Consider the following 16323-nt stretch of genomic DNA (forward strand, 5'->3'; position numbering starts at 1 on the left):
CAGGAAGGTGCACAGGAGGTCATGCTGCCGGCCTGAGGCCACACAGCCAGCACGGGTTGGCCCAGATGTGACCAGCCCGTCCTGCATTCATGGCCCCGTCCCAGCACCTCTCCCCAGGTCCGGGCAGCGGCCCCGTGAGGAGGAGAGTGCTGTACACGGGAGAAGGCTGCACCAAAGTCGCTGGGATGGAGTTCTCAACGGGTGGTGGTGTTTTCCCCCATTCCCCTAGGGGACATCTGCCCCACCTGGAAACATTTTTGGTGTCACTAAAATGGGGGAGGATGCTACTGGCATCTAGTGACTGGGATGTTTCTCAGTACTCCACCATGCACAGGACACCCCCACAGCAAAGAATCACCCGGCCCCACAAATCTACAGAGCCCAGGCAGAAAGGCCCTGCTCCGGGGGAAGCCATTCCGCCCATGGCACGGGTGGAAAAGGGGGAGACCACTACACTGTAAATGCCCACTGCCCTTTGCCCCCATAGCCCCCTCCACGGCCACATCCTCCAGACTCATTCACATCTGAGCAAAGGTGCCAAGGGACATGAGTACAAGATGCCTTTCAGCACCATCGGTGCAGGAGAAACAACTCAAATAACCCATCAACACGGAGACTATTTAAATACATCATGGTACAGTCACAGCTCTGAATGATAAGCTGGTAAAGAGAATAAGAAAGACCCGTATGTCTTAACGTGGAACTATCTCCATGGTGACTGTTAAGTGAGAGTGTTCTAAAACGGGAGGTAATCATCTCACATAGATGCTTCTAGGTACAGACTACCTCTAGAAGGCCCCACAACAGACCCAGCAGTGGTGGTCTGTTAGGGCACCTTAATCTGCTTCCTAATTCAGATCCTCCTGGCACATGGGCACATTCCCCTGACCTCCCCAGGTACTGCCCTGTGGTCCCTTCTGCCTGGATTGCTTGGTTCCCTCCTATCTCTGCTCATCCTTTAAGCCCAAGTCAGACAGCACCTCTTCCAGGGAGGCTTCCCAGAGGGCCCCAGTCTCCATTTCCCTATTGTATCTGACCACAAAGTCAAGACCCCTTATGTTCCAGGCAGTGCCAGAATGAGTCAGGTGGGCTATTTAATTCAGACTCAGATAACCTTTGCACAGAAAATCTAAAGGAATAGTCTCTTCTTCCTCAAAGACATGCGCATTTCCCCCCAGACTCTCTACTCTTAGTAGAAAAAAAGGTTCAAGAAACATATTAACTTTCTTTTTAAATCAATAACAAGAAAAACAAGCAGTGATCACAGGGTAAAACACAATTGCCTTTGGCCTCGGTGGTGGGGAGACGATAGGGAGTGGTGAGGAGTGTGGTAACTGGAGTATGTAGGCCCTCTGGGCCCTCCCTGGAGAGGCAGCCACATCTCTGCTCTAGCTGGTTGCAGCTCTATGGGAATGCAGGCTTCTCTTTTCAAGAGAAGCTGGAGATCGATCTTATTTTAAGTGAGATTGCTCAATTTTTAAATTTTGCCATCAAGTTCCAATTAAAAATAAAAACAGCACTGGGCTTTGGGGCCACCCCTGCACACGCTGGATCTAGTCTGCCTGCCACCTCTGTGGACTGTAATTCTCAGCTTCAATGCCTGCCTTGCCCATGAGCTCTTGGGAGTCTGGAGTGGGACTGGGCCCTGCCTGTCACTCGGGATAAGTAGGGAGCCTCTCACGGGGCTAACGAGTGAAGTGTGTGGAAGAGACTGGAACCAGATGTGAAGGAGCTCTCCAGCACAGGATGGCCTTCTCCCCAGGAGATGCACACCCTCCCCAAGCACCGAAAAGCCAACAGCCTTGCCCTACCGGGTAAGATCACATCACCCCGAGCCTCTTCCTGCAACCCCAGACTGTGCTCGGGCATCTGCCGGCACCCTAGACCCACCGGCCCTGCCCCTCCACCTCTCTTCCATCACAGATGACGGCAAGGCTGTTTCTCCAGGCACCGGGAGTCACTCTCAAGCCCCTTCTCTCACGGCCCATGCACCATCCATCAACACGCTCCAAAACACACCTCGGTATTAGACAATCGGGAAGTATTGTTCATTTTCTGAGGTGCAATAATGGTCACTGTGATTATGTAAGGGAATGTCCTTATTTTTAAAAGAGGCACAGTGAAGTGTTTAGAGATAAGATGTCATAAAGTCTACAACTTTACGTCAAATGGCCCCAGAAAAAAATATTTTTAGGCAAAGCAAAAACAAAACAAAAAAAACCTTCAAACAACAACAGCCTCCAACAAAAAAACAAAAGACCCCAAATTTTAAATATCAACAATTGATGAATTCAACTGGTGGGTATACAGGAAAGTAGTACACTATTCTTTCATTTTTTTCTGTATATTGGAAATTTTTCATTTAAAGAGAACCTAGGGACTTCCCTGGTGGTCCAGTGGTTAAGACTCCATGTTTCTGACGCAGGGGGGATGGGTTTGACCCTCCGGTTGGGGAACTAAGATTCCACAAGCCATGCAGCATGGCCCCCAAAATAAAGAAATAAACATAGAGAACCCAGAAATCTCAAAATAAACAAACCTATTCAAATGTATAGGGCTTCCCTAGTGGCTCAGTGGTAAAGAATCTGCCTGCCAATGCAGGTTCAATCCCTGAGTTGGGAAGATCCCTTGGAGAAGGAAGTGGCAACCCACTCCAGTATTCTTGACTGGGAAATCCCATGGACAGAGGAGCCTAGTGGGCTACAGCCCATGGGGTCGAAAAGAGTCAGACAAGACAGCTTCTAAAACAACAAGAATATGAGCTCTAGGCATTACCTTTCTCTACCGTTACCTTCTGGGGGCCAGCACTTGGCAGGACCTCCTTAAAGTCCCTTCCAGCTTCCTGGCTGAAAGCTGGCTACAGAGAGGTCTCTCTTGAGTCCCACCCTTGAGGGCACGTACCTTCGGCCCCAGGGAGCTCCTTCCCATCGGCCTGGGCCTCGTCCACCTTGGTGTCGGTGCCATCGCCGGGCGCAGCTGAGTTGGGCTCGGGAGCAGGGCTGGAGTTGCTGCTGTTCTCCTGTTTGATGGGGGAGGCGTCTGCGATGGAGCTCTGGTTGCTGTTATCATCTGCATGGCGAGGGAACAGAATCACAGTGTGAAATGCTACAGCTGCTGAGAAAAGAGGGGTGGGGGGTCATGAGAGTCTCGTTCCAGGTGAAGAAACCAGGTATCTCGTGGGCCTGGCTCTGAAGCTATGCAGAGGCTGGGGCGTGGTCCCAGGAGGCAGCATCGCCAAACTGTTTCAGGGGATCTGATCCAGCCCTGGACCAACTGCACTTGATACAAAATTAAAGGGGGAGACAGAAAGAGAAACAAGTTCACAATAGAAAGTGGATATTTTACAGGACAAGGGTCCCAGGCTCACCAAGTCAATGCCATTAAAAAAAAAAAAAGAGGGTACTTCCCTGGGGGTCCAGTGGTTAAGAATTTGCCTTGCAATGTAGGGGATCGGGTTCAATCCCTGATTGGAGAAGTCCCCACATGGCTCGGAGCAACTAAGCCCCCCTGCTGTACTGAAAGATCCTGAATGATGCCACTGATACAGCCAAATCAATCAATCAGTATTTTTAAAAAAAGAGAAACGGGAAAGATCACTGTCGTATTACAGATTAAAGAAATTTAAGAGACCTAACAACTAAACATGACGTGTGGGATTTATCCGGATCCTGTTTTGAATGCACCAGTTCTGAGAGACATTTGGGGACAACTGGGGAATTGAATACAGTCTGGAGTTTCAAAGTAAGGAATTAATTTTGTTAGGAGTGATAATGGTACAGTGGGTAGATAGAAATGTCATTTATCACTGACACATGCTGAAGTGTTTAGGTACAGACTTAAGTATCATGGTGTGGGGGAAACGTACTTTAAAATCTAGCACAGGCTGCATGCAATTGTCACAATTCCCTGAATTTTATACTCAAGAGCTGTGCAATTTTGAATCTGAAAATTGTATTTCAATTAAAAAAAAAACCTAACACATTTAAAAAATAGGTGAGGCAAATGCGGCATCATATTATGAAAATCTAGGTGGGTGGGCATGAAGTTCACCAAACAATTCTCTCTACTGTTCTCTATTATGATATTTTTTTTCATATTAAAAAGGAAAAGGGGAAGAAAGTTCACTGGGCAAAAAGGGCACTAGGGGTGGAGCTGGGGGTCCTGGGGGTACATACCTGCTCGCCCTGGACCCCTCTCTTGGGCACAAAGAGTCATTTTCCTTTCTTTTCTTTCTTCATTTTGCTGCACCACATAGCTTGTGGGATCTTAGTTCCCTGACCAGGGTTTGAACCTGGGCCCTCGGCAGTGAAAGCTCAGAGTCCTAGTCACTGGTCTGCTAGGGAATTCCCTACAATCTGTCTTTTCACACTGAGTTACTCCCCAAGGGGGAGCACCGTTCCTGGAGGTACTGCAGTGCCAAGCTGATGTGTGCAGCGGACAGCGCAAGCTGCTAGCCCAGTGCCTTCCTCCAAAGATCCATGCACTACACTGTCCTCGGATAGAGATAGTTACCTGATAAGAACAGATACCACACTTCGTTTTAGCCAACAGGCCGAGAAGCAATCAGAGAGTCATTTTAACCTACAGATACCCACACGATCATTTCAAAAATATTACTACAGCTTTACCCTGCTTTTCTGGGCCATGCTGTGCACCTGGGACCAAAGCCATTTTTGTAAAAATGAGAGAGAGAGAAACAGACACACAGAGAAAGAGAGAGGGAGAGGAGAGAGGAGAAGCAAGCACATCAACACGTCTGGGGCACCGACTACATGCTGGGCACCAGGCCAGGGCATCTACAGCCACCTTGTTTAATCTCAGAAACCTCCTAGGTGGGGAAACTGAGTCTCAGCAGCAGAGCCCTTGCTCATGCTGGCCTGCCCAGCCCCCAACCCCGAGCCTTTCCTCTGCTTCCACCTGGCGAGGCCGCCCCAGGCAGCCCTGCAGCCCTGACTCGGTAAATTGCACCTTATTTTAAGTGTACTCTGGGGCACTCATTACACAAAGGCACCCTCTTGTGAATTCTGGGACTTAAAAAAAAAGAAAAAGATGTAAACTCCCCCTGGTTTATCTTTCGAGAAAAATCTAAAGTTCCTCTCTACGCCAAGATATATATACAGGAGTGTGTGCGAGAAACACAGAACTCAAAGGCACAACCTGTGGGTGCTTGCATGGGGTCATGCTGATTAAGGACAGTAAGCACTCATGTTTAACGAGTCAGCTGCCCTGAACCTAGCCTGGTAACCTGGTAACGGCATGACCCTGATGCTCGGGCTGACCCCAGGTGGATCCTGGAGACATATAAACAGCTGGATGCAGAAGCTCTGTCCCCTCACTTCCTCCCAGGTCCATCCATCTGCCTGGAGCATTCCAGATAATTCTAACCAGGCCCACAACTTTCCCTGAGCTTTCAGACTTCCACGACCTGTGGTCAGACTTGGGTCTTTCTTGGCTGCACAGGTGCTAAACTGGAAAGTGAGCATGGTTCCTGAATCAGGGACCTGGGTTGCTCGGCATTCTGGATTTTCCTGGGGAGTTAAGTCTGGGCTAGTGGACATAAACTTGAATTCTCCAAAGGACCTCAGATCCCAGCACTGACAGTGATGAGCTTCCTAACTCTAGGCAAGTTCCTTCAACTTCTTCAGCCTTGGTTTCTGTACAACAGGGGCTCACTACCAGGACTGAATGAGGTGATGCCTCAAATGGGCTTAGCAAGATGCTTGCCTGGCACAATGTGATGGCTTCTTCAATGTTAGCTACTGACACACCCAGGCCTTTGAGGGACTCTCTTATTTAATACTCATAACGACCTTGTGAAATAGGTATTACCATCCCTGTGTGACAGGTTAAAAACAGAAAAACCCAAGGCTACATGTTCAATAACTAGCTCATGATCATCTAGGGGCGATCCTAGCAGAGACACATTAGAATCCAGCTCTCTGCTCTAAAGGTTCTCACCTGTAATTCTATGAATGAAATGAAACCAAGCCAGGCCAGGGCTCTCCTCGGTACCCAGAGAGTAGGGATGCTGACCAGCCCCAGGGAGTCAGGGGCCCCAACTCAAATACCTATTTCTTTGTTTTTTCATATTTATTTGGCTGTGCCGGGTCTTACTTGTGTCATATGAGATCTAGTTCCCTGACCAGGGATCGAACCTGGGCCTCCTGCTTTGGGAGTGCAGAGTCTTAGCCACTGGACCACCAGGGAAGTTCCCCAAAAGCTGTTTTTGAAAATGAAATGCATCTTGATTATGACTGTATGGCCAGCTGAGGTATGGGTGTGTGTTGTGTGTGTGTGTGTGTGTGTGTGTGTGACTTTCTTGTCACATTAACCGTCAGCAAACACCCCCCTGTGCTTTTTTCTGAAGCCAGTTTGGCAACCAGCAGGAATCCTTGCTCTTGTGACTGTTTTCCAGACTAGTCAGTTTGTGCAAACGGGGAAGTCTGCTGGCTTCCCTTCCCCCAGTTAAGACAGCCCTGAGCCCGGAAGGTTAGGAACTAGATCCAGCCAATGTTCCCTTCTGACTTATTTGTTGATTTATCTAATACCACTACGTTGTGCAAAAAGAAAACGCGGGTGGTCAGAAGGACAAAAGACAGAGAAACTGGGATCGAGACGGAGAATGGCAAGCGCTGGGAGCTCTGAGACCAGGCGGGCAGGCACAGGACAAAACAGGAGGTAAGCCTGGTGGGCCTCGTGGGGCTGGCGCTCCCCGCAGGGACGGCTGCTTCTGCTCCAGCGGGCTGTGGCCTCAAGGATCCACACGCCCAAGGGCAGGCAGATCCGACTCCTCAGAGGAAGGGAGAAAAGCAGATCTCTGGTAGTTTATAAATAGCAGAAACTCAATTTTTTAGCCACTTCCAGTTCAAATCTCTGCCGTTAGAGGTCAGGTGGTGGTTCGCCTTGATGGGGTGGGGACAGCCAGGAACGGACACCCTGTGGATTGCCGGGAACCTTCTTTTTAAAAAAAAAAAAAAAATTCGTATTTATTTAGCTGTGCTTGGTTTTTGTTATGGCACTCAGATCTCCTTAGATCTTATAGTTGTAGCATATGGGATCTAGTTCCCTGACTGGGGATTGAACCTGGGTCCCTTACACTGGGCGCACAGAGTCTTAGCCACTGGGCCACCAGGGAAGTCCCAACCTTCTGTCTTGATTTGGGCCAGTTACAAAAGGGTATGTAGTCTGTGAACATTTCATGGAGCCATACACTTATGATTTGTGCCTTTCCTCTCAGATAAAAAGGTTAAAAGAAAAAAAAAATACCAGCAGTGTCAAAACACTTACAGACTGGTTAAAGCATGGGTCCCCAACCCCCGGGCCATGAACGGATACCCGTCTGTGGGCGCACAGCAGGGGAGGAGGGGCAGACGAATGAACAAAGCTTCATTCTATATTTACAACCACTCCCCATTGCTTGACTTCCCCCTGGTCTGTGGAAAAACTGTCTTCCACGAAACCAGTCCCTGGTGCCAAAAACGCTGGGGACCGCTGGACCAAAGCATGTCTCCAGCCTGGATCTGATCAATGGGACACTGGTTACAACTTTTGAAATATGACAGCAAAGGAAATTAAGCCATCAGTGTAGAAAGGCAGGTCCAAGGTCCCAGAATGATTCATGTGAAGTCAGAAATCCAGTGAGAGCTTCCCAGTAGCCCAAGCAAAATAGGAAATGGGAAACAAGAGTCATTTATATGATACACCAGGCCCAGGAGAAAAAGAGATAGTTACTCCAAAAAACTTCCTGGGCACATGGGACTCACAGAACATCTCCTGTGAGGTTTGTGTCACTGGGTGAGAAGGAGGTCTTATTTAATGTTTCTGGCTCAGTTTTTTAAAATATTTACTTATTTAGCTGCACCAGGTCTTAGTTGTGGCATGTGGGATCGAGCTCCCTGACCCGGGATTGAACCTGGGCCCCCTACACCAGGAGCGTGGTGTTCTTGGACCACCAGGAAGACCCACTCTGACTCATTTTGTGATTCTTGGCTCGTTGCTCTGGGAAAAGCAGCTTCTTCTCCTCCGATGAGCCTCCTCCTTGGCACAGAGGCCTCCCGGTCCTGCCCCTGGCCTGGAATGTGAACAAACCTGCTGGCAAAACAAAAACACAGCCGAGCACTCCGGGCAGGAGACGGGCCGGCCGGCGGCCGCGGGAAGCTCACCATGCATGTCCATCATTCCCGGGGAGGAGCTGTTCTCCGGGGTGGTCACCTCTGAGCCACACTTCTCGTCTTTGCCCTTCTTCTTGTTCTTGTTTTTCTGGAGGAGAAAAGTGATGCAGAAACCGAGTCACTGAATTGTGCATTCGTGCACGCACAAGTAAGACCCTGGGGAATGGGATGAGTATTTTATTCCGAGGACTCATCTTGGAGCCCCCAAGTCTCTGGAGGGCTCCACTGGCCTGGCTTTGAACATGTCCCATGAGGGGGTCTCCTTGCTTTGGGATCAAGGAGCCCTGTGCAGGGGAAGTTTCTGGGGGTGGGCTGGCGATGCTGGGGGTAACGCCACCTTGCTTGTAGGGGGTACCCCACAGGCCTGCAAACACCCTGGCTGGTGGGAATTTCCCCTGGTGAAAAGGCTGTGGTTACTCAGCCCGAAGCTGGTACAGGAATGCCAGGTGAGGGATGGAAAAGCCAGCTCATGCATTTCAACTATCTTCAGGCCCCAGACACTGCCGTCCTTAAAAACAGTCAGCTGACTTCTGACCTGACTCTGGAGACCAGGTGAGGAGGGAAAGCCCAGGGAGGAAGCAGGGGTAAAGGGGATGCTCTTACATGTGGTTCCATTTTTTTTTAACTTATTTATTTGGCTGCACCAGGTCTTAGTTATGGCATGCAGGATCTTTAGTTTGAGCATGTGGGATCTAGTTCCCTGACCAGGGACTGAACCTGGGTCCCTTGCATTGGAAGCATGGAGTCTTAGCCCCTGGACCACCAGGGAAGTTCCATGTGGGAGTGTGTTGGAAACAACCTAACTGCATCCATTGGAAAAAGACTTGTTAAACAAAGTACAGTACATTCATTCAATGCAAGGGTATACACCAATTACAGACGCCATGGAAGCTCTTCTGTACAAACGCAGAAAGATCCGCAGAGATATCCACATATTAAAACACTTTGGTATCCCCGAGATGTATAAAAGACGCAGAACACGTGAACAGGATGCTGCCGCTGGCAGTTAAGGAAGAGCATAAAGGAACATGTGTGTGTGTGTGTGCGTGCACACGCTCCCTGGAAGGATCAATGAACACTGGTTGTCTCCAAGGAAGAGAGCTGCGTGGGGTCAGAGGTACTCATCGGGATGGGATGCAGATTTACAAAAAGATAATACTGGGGACTTCCCTGGTGGTCCAGTGGCTGGGATTCTGAGCTCCCAGGTTGGTGGGCCAGGGTTCAAGCCCTGGTTAATGAACTAGATCCCACATGCTGCAACTAAGACCCAATACAGCCAAATATATAAACAATATATTTTTTAAAAAAGATAAGGCTATTAAAAAATAAAGTAACATTTAAAGAATATGAAAATGTACAGAAACAGATAGTTGACTCCAGGATCTTCAGGAGAGTATGAGTTTCCTTTATTCTTTATGGGGTAATGAAAACATTCTGGAATTATGGTGATGATGGTTGCAGCACCGTGAACATACCAACACTGGCTGGCACAATTTAAAAGTGTGAATTTTATGCAGGTAAATTGTCATAGTTTTTTTTTAAGGGTTTATAAGTAACATTTGAATTTTGTAACATGTTTTACCTATTTAAGAGAATAAAAATTTCAAGAAAATTCTGAAGAAAAAAAATGATGTAACCATGCTATTAATGGGCATTTAAAAACATGAAAAGCTGTCCTTTTCCAATGCAGATTCCCGGCCACCACCATCAGAGATGCAGATTCAGCTGTCTGGAGTGGCACCTGGGAACCTGCATTTTGTCGAGACTCCCAGGGGATCAAGTGCTCAGCTAGGCGTGGGACCCATTGCCTGAAAGGGAGCGGGCAGGAATATTGTACATCTCAGCTCAGAAATGACAGCGAATTAGCATCTAAGCGCCGTCTGCACAGCCACGCTGAGCTAAGTTCTTCCCATATGATATACTGCCTTTGCTCTGTTGCAGAAAACCCCAGGAGCCAGATAGTAATGCTCCAGTGCACAAAAGAGGGGACTAAAGACCCAGCAAGGTGGGGTCACCTGTCTGGAATCACAGGTTAATTGAGGCTAGCCTGTCCAACTCCACAGCTAGAGGTCTCTCCAGCCCTGCACTGCCCTGTCCTTCCCGATACCCCATCGATTACGTTTTCTCCTTGATCACAATCCATTTGGCGCTTCCCTGATGTCTGTTTCATGCTATTCTATAATTATCTTCCCCCAACGAGATTATAAATTCCTTGAGAGCAGAGACCACATCTTCTCAAATGCAACCGGCGTTTATACAACACCTAATGATGTGCAAGGCGCAGACATGGGCAGAAGCCAGAAGCTGCCTTCCAGGAGGCTGGCCGCACTCTGCTCTCCCTCTGGAATGGTCTGCACCAAAGGCCGTGATGGTCTGTGTTGGTGCCTCTGGGGTAAAGCAGCCCTGGTGGCTCTATGAACCAGGCCAGGACCAGAGGGGACAACACGCCACCGCCATCTCAGCCCAGTGTCGACTCACCTAGGGGCTAACACGTGATCAAAAGGTCAAGAACGGCGCCTCAGCCCTGCCTGGAGACCCCAGACTTGTGGGGTAGGTCACTGGAAATGGCGGAGGGAGGCTTTGCCCTGCCTGTTTTGTTGTTTTTTGGCCAAGCCACGTGGCATGTGGGATCTTAGTGTCCCGACCAAAGGATTGAACCTGTGTCCTCAGTAGCGGAAGCACTGAGTCCTAACCACTGGACCGCCAGGGAATTCCCTGCCCCTACTTATGGCCCCTAGTAACCTACCAATCATGCATACTGTCACGACTGGAAGCACGTAGGTCAGTGTGAACCACCCTTGCACAAGTAGGCATGGCACTCCAGGCAGAAGGTACAGCTCACGGGGAGGCTTGTTGGTAGAACCGTTTTGGATTTTGACTGGAAATGGTAGTAGCTGACCTGGGGGTCTTTGAAGGTAACCAGCCTGGGAGCCACAGAGCTGCAAAACTATCTGTGACATGGGGCAGCTGCCAGCCACCAATCCCTAAGATTAGGACAGCATATTAAAAAGCAGAGACATTATTTTGGCAACAAAGGTCTATCTAGTCAGAGCTATGGTTTTTCCAGCAGTCATGTATGGATGTGAGAGCTGGACCATAAAGAAAGCTGAGCGCCAAAGAATTGATGCTTTTGAACTGCAGCGTTGGAGAAGATTCTTGAGAGTCCCTTGGACTGTAAGGAGATCCAAGCAGTCAATCCTAAAGGAAATCAGTCCTGAATATTCATTGGAAGGACTGGTGCTGAAGCTGAAACTATAATACTTTGGCCACCTGATGCAAAGAACCGACTCATTGGAAAAGACCCTGATGCTGGGAAAGAATGAAGGTGGGAAAAGGGGATGACAGAGGATGAGATGGTTGGATGAAATTCGAGTAGGCTTTGGGAGTTGGTGATGGACAGGGAAGCTTGGCATGCTGCAGTCCATGGGGTCGCCAAGAGTGCACAACTGAGCAATTGGACTGAATTGAAGATTAGGCACAGACACCAGGGCTCCCCCTAGTGGTCATAGTCACTGCTCCACCTGGAACCCTCCCTTTAACAACAGCCCAGGCTTCTCTGCGCCACTCTCTGGGGTCACTCTTCACCAGCAGCTCCAACCCCCAGAAGGCTCTCCAAGAGTAGAGAATATGTGCTTTGAAGTCAGACAGATCTGACAGTTGCTGTGTGACTCTGGGGAAATGGCTTTACCTCTCTGAGCTCATGTCTTCCCTTGTACAGGGCGGATACAGAGCTCAACTCCACAAAGTAATGTCTGACAGATGGTCAGGGGCCAGGAATGGCCCTACAATGACGGCAGAGGGCCTGCCTGTCTGCAGGTACCACCATGCCCACCCCAAAACCATGGTGCTCAGTCTAAGAGAGGGGACACTTTGGCACTAAAGTGTGGAGCAAATCGCGGGGCTCTTGTCGGAAGAGGCGACTTGCAGGGGACACTCCCCGCCTCAGTTCAGTCAGTTCAGTCGCTCAGTCGTGTCCGACTCTTTGCGACCCCATGAATCGCAGCACGCCAGGCCTCCCTGTCCATCACCAACTCCTGGAGTTCACTCAGACTCACGTCCATCGAGTCAGTGATGCCATCCAGCCATTTCATCCTCTGTCGTCCCCTTCTCCTCCTGCCCACAATCCCTCCCAGCATCAGAGTCTTTTCCAATGAGTCAACTCTTCGCATGAGGTGACCAAAGTACTGGACTTTCAGCTTTATCATCATTCCTTCCAAAGAAATCCCAGGGTTGATCTCCTTCAGAATGGACTGGTTGGATCTCCTTGCAGTCCAAGGGACTCTCAAGAGTCTTCTCCAACACCACACTTCAAAAGCATCAATTCTTCGGCGCTCAGCTTTCTTCACAGTCCAACTCTCACATCCATACATGACCACAGGAAAAACCATAGCCTTGACTAGATGGACCTTTGTTGGCAAAGTAATGTCTCTGCTTTTCAATATGCTATCTAGGTTGGTCATAACTTTTCTTCCAAGGAGTAAGCGTCTTTTTATTTCACGGCTGCAGTCACCATCTGCAGTGATTTTGGAGCCCAAAAAATAAAGTCTGACACTGTTTCCACTGTTTCCCCATCTATTTCCCATGAAGTGATGGGACCAGATGCCATGATCTTCGTTTTCTGAATAGTGAGCTTTAAGCCAACTTTTTCACTCTCCTCTTTCACTTTCATCAAGAGGCTTTTTAGCTCCTCTTCACTTTCTGCCATAAGGGTGGTGTCATCAAACTAGGGCTGGACTATGGGGGAAGGGTAGACTAGGGTGAGGGGTAGATCCAGCAGCCTCTCCAGCCCCAAGCTGGATCCTTCTGCTTTCCAAGTGCTCTGCCCCCGGGTCCCCACATGGAAGGTGGCAGTGGACAGCCAGTCCCGTCGCCATAGTGGGAAGCGTGGATGGGCAGCCCCACTCCAGGGGACCAGCCCCCATACTCACATCGTCAACCTTTGGCTCCGTCACGGGGACCCACTTGTAGATTCGCAGGGATGTGTCGCCCACAGTTACCCACTTCTTCTCCCTGCAGAGGACAAGGAAGAACCTGTTACCAGGGGCTTCTGGGGTGGACCCCTGCTCACGCTGGTGGTGGGGGGGCGTGGGCCAGGGGGCTTCCGGGGTGGACCCCTGCTCACGCTGGTGGGGGGGCGGTGTGGGCCACACGCCCTTGGAGCAGCTATGACACAGTGACTGCCCCAGGTGGGGCTGAGAGAACGTCTCTGGATCACACAGACACGGGTTTGAATCCCAGCACTGGCTGGGATCTCCCCACCCCGCCCCCCGCCGCCCAGGGCAAATCACTTCACCAGAGCCTCAGTTTCCCCATCTTTTGGACCACATGGGGTTGTCAACCTCTCCAGGTGGCCACAAGAATTACGGGAGACAAAGCATGTGGACAGCTTTCTTGTATTTGGGTAGAAGTGCTTGGTAAGACGGGAGTGGGGACAGGTCACTGCCACTGGGATGATTCCTCTGGATGAAGGGAATCGGGCCCCAGGTTCCTCCAGCTTTCACCCCCATGGAACCAGGGAACTGGGCCACCCAAGCCCTCTGGGCAGCAGAGAGACCGTCAGACCAACAGGGCATTTCCTCCAGTGGGGGTAAGGTAGGGGTGGGAGGGTCTTCACCAAGGGCATCCAGGGGCTCGCCCCACCCTCTTGGCAAGTCCTCTGAGGTCCTGGGAAGGGAGGCAAGAGCAGACAGCATGAGTAACCATCCCAGGCTCTTCCGGGCAAGTGCCAGTTAGATCAGCCAAGGGGAACAGAGCACGGGGGCAAACCTGGATGCTCAGCGGCCTCGGCCCCCAGACGCTGATAATCAGGGGTGGCGACAGGAAGCACAGGCCGGGCGGAGGGCAGGAGCCAGGTGGGAGGTTGCTCCGAGACCCTACACTCAGAGATGGGCTTGAGTTCAGGACCGCCTACACCGCTGCCCCTGACCCACCCTCAGCTGCATCCTTAACGCCTGGGGCACGGCTGTCAAAGGCAAGCTGACAGCGAGAAGTAAACCACAAGCCGTGGGAAGGAAAGCGGGTGACTAGTTTTCACCAAAGGTAATGCTGATAATGACCAGTCTCTCCTCCCACCTCTCTGCTCCAAGCATCATCTTCCTCCTCTAGTCATCACCCCAGCCTCCCAAGTTCGGTCCTGACCTCTCGCAGCCTGTAAGTCAGGTCCTGTAGCTTCGTGCCCCTAGCACTGGTATGACAACCAGACACCATGTGCCTGAGGAAACAGAGGCTCAGGGAAGGTTCCCCCAGAAGAAAGGCTGGGATTCCAACCAGGTTGCTGGGGCTCTGGAGTCCACCGGACTCTGCCGTCTCAGAGACGTGGGAGGTCATGCTAAGGAAACCAGCTGACTCAAGGGCCCCATGAGATGATGTCGGGGCCAGACACACCTGCTGCAGGTAGCGTGGCAGCCAGGAGGCCTCAGCGGGTGCACCAGAGCTGAGAATTACGAGCGGCCGCAGACCCCTCGTCCAGCCTCTCCGCCAAGACCTCGGCCTTGGGTCCTCCCCTCCATGGGAAAGCAAACCTCACGAGCTAAAGGGACACATTCCCACCAGCTGGCACCAACCCACCCCCGGGACTTCTGGGGGCCCAGCTAACCAAAACCACGGACACTTCCATGCCCCAAACTGTGCCCGCATGGTTCCCAAAGTCCTCTGCTGGAAGAAGCTAAGGCCTGGCTTTTTTTTTTTAGTTCCCCAACCAGGAATCAAACCATAACCCCCTGCAGTGGAAGCACTGAGTCCTAACCAGTGGACTGCCTGGGGCCTGGCTTTTCTCAACATATATTCTACTATGCAGAAGACTTCTGAAAGTCCCTTGGACTGCAAGGAGATCACACCAGTCAATCTTAGGGGAGATCAACTCTGAATACTCATTGGAAGGACTGATTCTGAAGCTGAAGCTCCAGTATTTCGGTTTGGTCATCTGATGCAAACAGCCGACTCAGTGGAAATGGCCCTGATGCTGGGAAAGACTGAGGGCAGAGGGAGAAGAGGGCGTCAAAGGATGAGATGGCTGGATGACCTCACCGATGCAATGGACGTGAACTTGGGCAAACTTTGGGAGACGGTGAGGGACGGGGAGGCCTGGCCTGCTGCAGTCCATGAGGTCGCAGAGTTAGACACAACTGGGCGACTAAACGACAGCAACAATAATTCTACTGTGACCGTTTCTAGTGCCTTCTGTGTGATAAGCACTATACGCACTTGCTTTAATTTTCCCATAATCTCTGGTGACAGTAAACAGTCACCTTTCCTGTTTGATAAAGAAACTGAGGTGGGGGAGCTGGAGTCGTTCTCACCAGTGTTCACACCTCCCTGCCACGCTGCTTTCTGGACTAGCTCCCCTGCCCCCATCCCTGTCCCTTTTAGCCTTGAGAGAATTAAATAAGGTACCTAAGTCACTATCCACCTATCCCCTACCTCCTGGAGGCAGGATGGATGACCCACAACCCCAGTCTGTGCCCATCTCCATTCTGAATAATCAGAAGGTGCCTGGAAGGGACAGAGACATTCCAAGAAACAACCTCGGAGACAAAGCGGCCATCACAATAGCCATTGTGTGCTGAGGGCTTACTTCATGCCAAATGCTTTATTTACACAGGCCTATGAGAGGGGAACTATTGTCATCCTGCTTCACAGATGAGGAAACGGGAGGCCCAGAGAAGTTATACCACTAGTTCATGGTCACGCAGCTAGTGCTACAGCAGAACCGCGGCTGGACGTGGGCTGTACCCCTGGTATTCTGTCTCCCGTGAAAAAAAACTAAGAAATGACTCCACAGAGCTCATCAGCCACAGAAGCTGGAAAAAGAGGCACAAACGGCTCCAATCCCACCCAAAGAGCCACAGGCACTCACTCCTCACAAGCTGGTTTCCTCTGCCCAGGCCCCGGTAGGTCAGCAGATCCAAGGCTTGATTGTGTTTAAAACAGAAAAAAAAGTAACTGACTTGCAATACACAGGACACCTCTCAGGGTATAAAGGGTGCCAGACCTAGGCTTCGCAGGCCACACGTGAGCCGAGATGAATGTGGCAAGCTGCAGGTGCAGGGAGGTTATGGACCCCACAGGTTCTGAGCGGAACACAGCCGGGTGGCCCCAGTTCCCAACTCGCTCCAGGCATTAGAAACTGTTCTTCAGTTCCATTTCTAGGTGT

The 16323-nt window shown here is 50.6% G+C and overlaps 1 protein-coding gene, 1 non-coding gene and 1 pseudogene across 4 annotated transcripts in view; all 3 read right to left on the minus strand.

Moving 5' to 3' along the window:
• Positions 1 to 16323, minus strand: part of BCL7A (BAF chromatin remodeling complex subunit BCL7A) — a 31258-nt gene that overhangs the window by 9848 nt on the left and 5087 nt on the right. For all 3 annotated transcript variants that reach the window (XM_069557792.1, XM_069557793.1, XM_069557791.1), the window contains 3 exons: positions 13100 to 13181; positions 8163 to 8259; positions 2902 to 3069 (listed from right to left, as the gene is read on the minus strand). In XM_069557792.1, coding sequence (XP_069413893.1) covers positions 2902 to 3069; positions 8163 to 8259; positions 13100 to 13181 — 347 coding nt within the window. The remainder of the gene's footprint in view (positions 1 to 2901; positions 3070 to 8162; positions 8260 to 13099; positions 13182 to 16323) is intronic.
• On the minus strand, positions 4384 to 4564 carry LOC138422986 (U2 spliceosomal RNA; annotated as a pseudogene).
• Positions 6135 to 6207, minus strand: TRNAG-CCC (transfer RNA glycine (anticodon CCC)). Its single transcript has one exon. It is a non-coding gene; the product is annotated as a tRNA-Gly (tRNA).

This window comes from Ovis canadensis, chromosome 17 (assembly GCF_042477335.2).
Source record: "Ovis canadensis isolate MfBH-ARS-UI-01 breed Bighorn chromosome 17, ARS-UI_OviCan_v2, whole genome shotgun sequence".
NCBI lineage: Eukaryota > Metazoa > Chordata > Mammalia > Artiodactyla > Bovidae > Ovis > Ovis canadensis.